The sequence below is a fragment of the Ylistrum balloti genome, unplaced genomic scaffold, assembly GCF_031769215.1.
Source record: "Ylistrum balloti isolate Yb309-2 unplaced genomic scaffold, AGI_CSIRO_Ybal_v1 Utg370138, whole genome shotgun sequence".
Classification (NCBI taxonomy): Eukaryota; Metazoa; Mollusca; class Bivalvia; order Pectinida; family Pectinidae; genus Ylistrum; species Ylistrum balloti.
The window spans coordinates 2,200-11,498 of NW_026782146.1; the positions used below are offsets into that span (position 1 = coordinate 2,200).

Below are 9,299 nucleotides of genomic sequence, written 5' to 3' on the forward strand. Positions count from 1 at the left end.
AGTTTTGATATATGCTTTATTTGACAAGGAATGTCAATCTATTGTTGTTAATAAAGTTACTGTTTCAATTTTGTTGTCATTGGTCCGTTTTTCCTTGGCCCGGAACTATTTCTGAAGGCGTCTATTTGCATCAACACTGCATCGTCATGCCGGTAATTACGGGCTTAAAATAGATTTTCTGTTGACCAATTTCATTTGACAGATGGGATTAAATCCCTAATGCGTCATAGCGAGCGTAATAGCTTATTGGATAAATATTTATAGCAACCTATATTGAACTTGGGGAAACCCGTTCGTCCGCCATGGTGTTTCACGTTGTAATAGCAGCAAGCTGCAAGATGAACTCGAGTAATTTTACGGATGTTTCCTTTGATTGCTTTTCATTATAACTACTGGAGCATGCATAAAACATCCTTGTGTCGTTGTCACGAAATGTAATAGATGTAGCAACAACCATTTGTACCTTAACTTTAATAAAAACATGCCAAATGTCGTATCTTTCTAATGGGAAGCCTGTTACGACGAAGATGTGAAGGGGACGTAACTCTTGGCGAACGACTACTATGTTCTGATATGACAAACAAGAAGCAAATGAAAACAAAATTAAGTAAAAATACAAAACAAAAAACAACAAATAACAAAAAAGAAAAAGAAACACAAAAAAAGAAAGAAAGAAAGGAAAACAAACAACTAAAAATAAAACAAAACAATCCCCCCCTCAAAAAAAAAAAATAAAAAACAAAAACAAAAAAACAAAAAACAGAAACGACAAGACGTGTTTATGAAACACTATGCTCCCGGTTGCAACAAAAATCCTGAAGTGGGGCATCAAAACTGCACTGTGTAAGACATGTGCTAATAGTGAAACACTGATGTCTTCATTGTGGAAATGATATTTTTAAATTTTCAAATGTAGGTTGAAGGTCACGATCAAGGTCACATTTTCAAAATATTTGGTACCACCGGAAAGGTCTTGTCACAAGGAACAGACAGGCCAAATATGAAAGCTTTACCTCTGACAGTGCAATAGTTATGGGTAAGGTTAAAGTTGACAACAAACAAACAACACTAAAACAATATGCCCCGATCTTTCTATTCGGGGGCATGAGAAAAAACCAAATCAGTAAAATAAATAATAGTAATAATAAAAGTGGAATAGAAACAAACAAATCTATATTATACATGTGGTGAAAACAAAATGGTGTCTGCGTACTCACCTTGGGCAGAGGTAACAAATTCAAACACATCCGGGTATTTACTTGTAAACTTTTTAATGGTGTCCAACTGATCGAGAGATCGGCGAACAGCGTCCTTATACTGGGTATCACAGGACACGTAACAGGCCCAGAACTAAAAACAGAAAAAGTCAAGTAAAAAGACTATCGAAGCCAAGCTATGTATATTACACATTGTGAGTATTTGTCCCTGTGTAGTGAGAACACAATCTGTGTGTGTGAGAGTATTTGTCCATGTGTAGTGAGAACACAATTTGTGTGTGTGTGAGAGTATTTGTCCCTGTGTAGTGAGAACACAATCTGTGTGTGAGAGTATTTGTCCCTCTGTAGTGAGAACACAATCTGTGTGTGTGAGAGTATTTGTCCCTGTGTAGTGAGAACACAATCTCTGTGTGTGAGAGTATTTGTCCCTGTGTAGTGAGAACACAATCTCTGTGTATGAGAGTATTTGTCCCTGTGTAGTGAGAACACAATCTGTGTGTGCGTGTGTGAGTATTTGTCCCTGTGTAGTGAGAACACAATCTGTGTGTGTGAGAGTATTTGTCCCTGTGTAGTGAGAACACAATCTGTGTGTGTGTGAGAGAGTATTTGTCCCTGTGTAGTGAGAACACAATCTGTGTGTGTGAGAGTATTTGTCCCTGTGTAGTGAGAACACAATCTGTGTGTGTGCGAGAGTATTTGTCCATGTGTAGTGAGAACACAATCTGTGTGTGTATTTGTCCATGTGCAGTGAGAACACAATCTGTGTGTGTGAGAGTATTTGTCCCTGTGTAGTGAGAACACAATCTGTGTGTGTGTATTTATCCCTGTGTAGTGAGAACACAATCTGTGTGTTGTGAGTATTTGTCCCTGTGTAGTGAGAACATAATCTGTGTGCGTGTGTGAGTATTTGTCCCTGTGTAGTGAGAACACAATCTGTGTGTTGTGAGTATTTGTCCCTGTGTAGTGAGAACACAATCTGTGTGTGTGTGAGTATTTGTCCCTGTGTAGTGAGAACACAATCTATGTGTTGTGAGTATTTGTCCATGTGTAGTGAGAACATAATCTGTGTGTGTGAGTATTTGTCCATGTGTAGTGAGAACATAATCTGTGTGTGTGAGTATTTGTCCCTGTGTAGTGAGAACACAATCTGTGTGTTGTGAGTATTTGTCCATGTGTAGTGAGAACATAATCTGTGTGTGTGAGTATTTGTCCCTGTGTAGTGAGAACACAATTTGTGTGTGTGTGATCTATGTGTTGTGAGTATTTGTCCCTGTGTAGTGAGAACACAATCTACAAATGTGTGTATTGTGAGTATACATGTATGTGTCTCTGTGTAGTGAGTACACACTCAATGTTGTGAGTATTTTCCCCTTGGTAAAGATTGTACACTGTATTTGTTATTTTGTACATACTTTGTTTGATTTTAGTATGTGTTGCTGTCGATTGAGTAAAATATCCGTTAGTGTACCTGAGCCCCTAGTCGCCCTTCCTTTATCCTGGGTATATCGGTATGAACGGATGCGTTTGGCCAGACCTGTCGTAGATCTTCCCGCATGTTGACACTGTAAACTTTGTTATCCACATTACTGTAGTACTGGTAGGCCAGGTCATTGTGGCTGTATAACAGAAGATTGATAACTTTATTTTAGTGAGAGAGAAATAAACGTGAAATCAACAACAGCATGTAAAACGACGACGACAACATCAAACAACAAAAACAAACAAACAACAACAGCAAACAACAACAACAGAAGCAGGAAAGTGTCGAGGAAAAATAAATTTGGTCCCACAGTTTATCTGGTTTTAATTACAACACACAAATACTTTTCGCTTGGTATATAAAGACCCTCTAGTTTAGTTTTAAAGATTAAAACAAACACCTGAAAAAGTCACAAACCAGTTTCTTCCTAAAGAGATTCCTAAAAAAGCTATGATCTGTATACGGAGTGTAATGTACATTTACTTCTGTAGCCTGAATAACAAGCGATAATGCCGATATCTTAAAGGACTAAATGACACCCAATATTTACATATTTAACCAGGAACAAAGATATTTCAGGACTAAATGACGCCGATATCTAGAGAAATTTATACTATTCAATGAGGCGTCGTACGATCTATGGTAGTTTCGCCGACAGTCGTGGGTATGTCGGACGATCTGGGGGAATTTCTACTACGTGTCGATGTGGCGTCGTACGATCTATAGTAGTTTCGCCGACAGTCGTGGATATGTCGGACGATCTGGGGGAATTTCTACTACGTGTCGATGATGCGTCGTACGATCTATAGTAGTTTCGCCGACAGTCGTGGGTATGTCGGACGATCTGGGGGAATTTCTACTACGTGTCGATGTGGCGTCGCACGATCTATGGTAGTTTCGCCGACAGTCGTGGGTATGTCGGACGATCTGGGGGAATTTCTACTACGTGTCGATGATGCGTCGTACGATCTATGGTAGTTTCGCCGACAGTCGTGGGTATGTCGGACGATCTGTTGGAATTTCTACTACGTGTCGATGTGGCGTCGTACGATCTATGGTAGTTTCGCCGACAGTCGTGGGTATGTCGGACGATCTGGGGGAATTTCTACTACGTGTCGATGTGGCGTCGTACGATCTATGGTAGTTTCGCCGACAGTCGTTGGTATGTCGGACGATCTGGGGGAATTTCTACTACGTGTCGATGAGGCGTCGTACGATCTATGGTAGTTTCGCCGACAGTCGTGGGTATGTCGGACGATCTGGGGGAATTTCTACTACGTGTCGATGTGGCGTCGTACGATCTATGGTAGTTTCGCCGACAGTCGTGGGTATGTCGGACGATCTGGGGGAATTTCTACTACGTGTCGATGTGGCGTCGTACGATCTATGGTAGTTTCGCCGACAGTCGTGGGTATGTCGGACGATCTGGGGGAATTTCTACTACGTGTCGATGTGGCGTCGTACGATCTATGGTAGTTTCGCCGACAGTCGTGGGTATGTCGGACGATCTGGGGTAATTTCTACTACGTGTCGATGTGGCGTCGTACGATCTATGGTAGTTTCGCCGACAGTCGTGGGTATGTCGGACGATCTGGGGGAATTTCTACTACGTGTCGATGTGGCGTCGTACGATCTATGGTAGTTTCGCCGACAGTCGTGGGTATGTCGGACGATCTGGGGGAATTTCTACTACGTGTCGATGTGGCGTCGTACGATCTATGGTAGTTTCGCCGACAGTCGTTGATATGTCGGACGATCTGGGGGAATTTCTACTACGTGTCGATGAGGCGTCGTGCGATCTATGGTAGTTTCGCCGACAGTCGTGGGTATGTCGGACGATCTGGGGGAATTTCTACTACGTGTCGATGTGGCTTCGTACGATCTATGGTAGTTTCGCCGACAGTCGTGGGTATGTCGGACGATCTGGGGGAATTTCTACTATGTGTCGATGTGGCTTCGTACGATCTATGGTAGTTTCGCCGACAGTCGTGGGTATGTCGGACGATCTGGGGGAATTTCTACTACGTGTCGATGAGGCGTCGTTCGATCTATAGTAGTTTCGCCGACAGTCGTGGGTATGTCGGACGATCTGGGGGAATTTCTACTACGTGTCGATGTGGCGTCGTACGATCTATGGTAGTTTCGCCGACAGTCGTGGGTATGTCGGACGATCTGGGGGAATTTCTACTACGTGTCGATGTGGCGTCGTACGATCTATGGTAGTTTCGCCGACAGTCGTGGGTATGTCGGACGATCTGGGGGAATTTCTACTACGTGTCGATGAGGCGTCGTACGATCTATGGTAGTTTCGCCGACAGTCGTGGGTATGTCGGACGATCTGGGGGAATTTCTACTACGTGTCGATGAGGCGTCGTTCGATCTATAGTAGTTTCGCCGACAGTCGTGGGTATGTCGGACGATCTGGGGGAATTTCTACTACGTGTCGATGTGGCGTCGTACGATCTATGGTAGTTTCGCCGACAGTCGTGGGTATGTCGGACGATCTGGGGGAATTTCTACTACGTGTCGATGTGGCGTCGTACGATCTATGGTAGTTTCGCCGACAGTCGTGGGTATGTCGGACGATCTGGGGGAATTTCTACTACGTGTCGATGTGGCGTCGTACGATCTATGGTAGTTTCGCCGACAGTCGTGGGTATGTCGGACGATCTGGGGGAATTTCTACTATGTGTCGATGTGGCGTCGTACGATCTATGGTAGTTTCGCCGACAGTCCTGGGTATGTCGGACGATCTGGGGGAATTTCTACTACGTGTCGATGAGGCGTCGTTCGATCTATGGTAGTTTCGCCGACAGTCGTGGATATGTCGGACGATCTGGGGGAATTTCTACTACGTGTCGATGATGCGTCGTACGATCTATAGTAGTTTCGCCGACAGTCGTGGGTATGTCGGACGATCTAGGGGAATTTCTACTACGTGTCGATGTGGCGTCGTACGATCTATGGTAGTTTCGCCGACAGTCGTGGGTATGTCGGACGATCTGGGGGAATTTCTACTACGTGTCGATGTGGCGTCGTGCGATCTATGGTAGTTTCGCCGACAGTTGTGGGCATGTCGTAGCGGTATTCTATCATAAATACTGATGACGTCATACCATGTCTGGGCGGGGACAAATCTTAATGAGAAATTTACCGAAATTTTGATATTTCTTTTAACAGACTCATATTACTAAACATTCTCACAACACAAACTTTTCACCGAAATATAGCTTCAAAACCTGTCGTATTTATTTATTTAAGCTATCATTATAAATGAACTTTTTACTGTGAGGAAAAAATGTGTTAATACTTGCCCGTCAATAAGGGGGTAGCTTTCCAGCACACATTTAGCTACGTCCAGGTTCCTGTCTGCCGAACCCTCGTGAGAGAAACAGTCGGGTGTGCTCAGCTGACAGGACATTTCTGACGACGCGGAGGACGATGAGCTGTCATTTTCCTTGTGATCTGTCCCAGCGACAATTCCTAGTGCGATGGCCAAAGCGACGATGACTACTATGGCTACTACTGCCAAAAACGCTGACCAGCGGCCCAGGCCGGACTTCTGTTTGAACGAAAGTTGTGAGACCAATTCAGAGTGCGACTCATTTGTATTACCACTGGTGCGCATCTCAGCCATGACGGAAATTGGTTACACACAAAATTACCAAAAATTCACAAGCTAGATCTAATAATGATGCTTGAAAATAATTTCATTCAGTTTTCCTGATGTTCACTACAGGAACTTGGTCAGTAAACAAAGACGCGGTGTCCCGTGGAGATGTTCCGTGGAGGTGTCGCGTCGTGTCACGACGGCCGAGGGTTAAATACGCCCTAATTATGTACCTAAAATTGCAGTTAACTGCATTACGACCACGATATTACCTCTTAAGGAGGGCACGTGACGAAGCATAGACGATAAAACGGGCAATGTATGCTTATGCAAATTACGGACAAATCATACTTGTTTAACCAAATAAAATACCCGTTTAAACAAAAAAAAAAAAAAAAAAGAAAAAATGGCCCAGAAAGTAGATGTATATTTGCGTTAAATACATTGCACGAAATGCATTCATCGCCAAGGTCGTGTCAGACGGAAATAAATTATTCCATTTTTTAAAACCCAGATAGATGGAGAGGTTTCCAACAGGCACTATATATTCTGACTAGTACCTGCATTAGCTTTGTAAACAAACAAGATGAAATTTCATGCCTCGGAGACATGATGGATTAAGACGGAAAAATGAAATGTTTCAATACATTAAACACATTACTTCAAATGGTTGTATGCTGGTATTTTTTTTTATAGATCTAAAATAATTTTCACTGTTGAGTCTCATACACTTCGACTGGTTCTTAAAATGGTTTGACGTGAGCTCGAGTGTGGGGAGAGTTAATTAGATTGGGTAGAATGTTCAATGTACATGCCATACAAGTCCAGGTCCGAATAATTTCATCATAATAACATTTATGTTAACCATTATCTGTAGATACATTCTTTGTATGAATTAATCATGATACATACCAAAACCTTACAGATACTAGTATTAGTTACCGCGATGTGCAATCTAATATTTACACAGCACTATACCCCTTACCCTGTATCCCTTACCCAGTACCTTTTACCTTATACCCATTAAACTGTATCTCTTACCTTGTATCCCTTACCTTGTATCCTTTACCCTGTACCCCTTAACATGTATCCTTTACTCTGTACCCCTTACCCTGTATCCCTTACCTTGTACCCCTTACCCTGTACCCCTTAACATGTATCCTTTACCCTGTACCCCTTACCCTTGTACCCCTTACTCTGTACCCCTTACCTTGTATCCCTTACCTTGTATCACTTACCCTGTACCCTTTACCTTGTACCCCTTAAACTGTACCCCGTACCCTGTACCCCTTACCTTGTATCCCTTACCTTGTTTCACTTACCCTGTACTCCTTACCCTATACCCCTTACCCTGTACCCCTTACTCTGTACCCCTTACCTTGTATCCCTTACCTTGTATCACTTACCCTGTACCCCTTACCCTGTACCCCTTACTCTGTACCCCTTACCTTGTATCCCTTACCTTGTATCACTTACCCTGTACTCCTTACCCCGTACCCCTTACCCTGTACCCTGTATCCCGTACCCTGTACCCTGTATCCCTTACCCTGTAACCTTTACCCTGTACCCCTTACCCTGTATCCCTTACCCTGTACCCCTTACCTTGTATCCCTTACTCTGTACCGCTTACCCTGTAACCCTTACCTTGTACCCCTAATGCTGTACCCCTTACCTTGTACCACTTACCTTGTACCCCTAACCCTGTACCCCTAACCCTGTACCCCTTACCCTGTACCCCTTACCTTGTTCCCCTTACCTTGTACCCCTAATCCTGTACCCCTAACCTTGTACCCCTCGCCCTGTACCCTTAACCTTGTACCCCTCGCCCTGTACCCCTATCCCTGTATCCTCTACCTTGAACTGTTTCATCCTGTATCTCCTGCCCCTTACCCTGTACTCATAATCTCTGTTCTGTACCATTTACCTTCTACCGAAAGAACAAAGAAGCAGAAGACGCTTACTACTCCGAACCACCTTGTTTTTTTCTCTTTCTACTCTTCTAGTTCATGTTTTGTTTTCATTTCGTCGACTTCCGTTTAGTGGGATATGCTGTAGCAGACGTAGAAAGGAATACTCTCTTGTCTATTCAAAATATCGTAAATATACCACTTAGCCGTTAAACACCATCAATAATCTGAAAAAATGAGACGATTGTTTCTTCTCTAAAAAAATTGATACAAATAACTTGAATTATTTGTTTCGTGCAAGATCATCTTTTATGATAGCCTTAATATTCATACTTAATTCTACACAGCACCCTTCGACACAGGTAGTGGAGACGACATCGCAATACCGGTTTCCCCAGGTTGAGTCCAAGGACAAACGATAATATATGTAAACGATAATATATGTATACATATGTATTGTTTGTATATGTAGATACAAGTTTGCTTTCGTAAATCCAAACTACCAAAATACACTACAATGTAGATAGCCCACTGATAGATTGTTTAAACCGACAAGAAAATAAAATCGACATCTTAAGAAGACTTTAAAGAGAAGATGGGACTGAATTTGTTGGGTTGCGGTATTTAGGCGGACATTCTTCCACTCGAATGAAAGGAAGTGACTGTACACTCAACCTCTACAAATATATACCTACCACAAAATCTTGTAATACTTGTAATAAGTAACCAGAATTGGGCTTTGATCCCTATACCAGGCCATTCAGACGATTATCTATATATAATTGTAACGAACTTTGATTTCTTCTTGTCAGTTTCCATTATCCAAGGGGAACTTTGATTCCTTCTTGTCAGTTTCCATTACTCAAGGGGAACTTTGATTCCTTCTTGTCAGTTTCCATTACCCAAGGGGAACTTTGATTCCTTCTTGTCAATTTCCATTATCCGAGGGAATTTGAAGTTCTGGGTATTCGTTTTAGATGTCGCGATCGGAATAAGATGGATTTTTTTTCTGTCTTCATCATTAAACAAAACACACAGCTGGATATTATCGTTAAACATCTAATTTATCTATTAAAATCATATCT

General features: G+C 42.5%; 1 protein-coding gene across 1 annotated transcript; it reads right to left on the reverse strand.

The window, feature by feature from the left end:
- Positions 1-1,217: 1,217 nt before the first annotated feature.
- LOC132550656 (dipeptidase 1-like) lies at positions 1,218-6,334 on the reverse strand (the record flags this gene model as incomplete). Its single annotated transcript, XM_060214748.1, has 3 exons — positions 6,012-6,334; positions 2,686-2,833; positions 1,218-1,350 (listed from the first exon to the last, which is right to left on the reverse strand). Coding segments are annotated over exons 1-3 (604 nt in total), but the record flags the coding sequence as incomplete, so codon positions are not given.
- Positions 6,335-9,299: the final 2,965 nt, after the last annotated feature.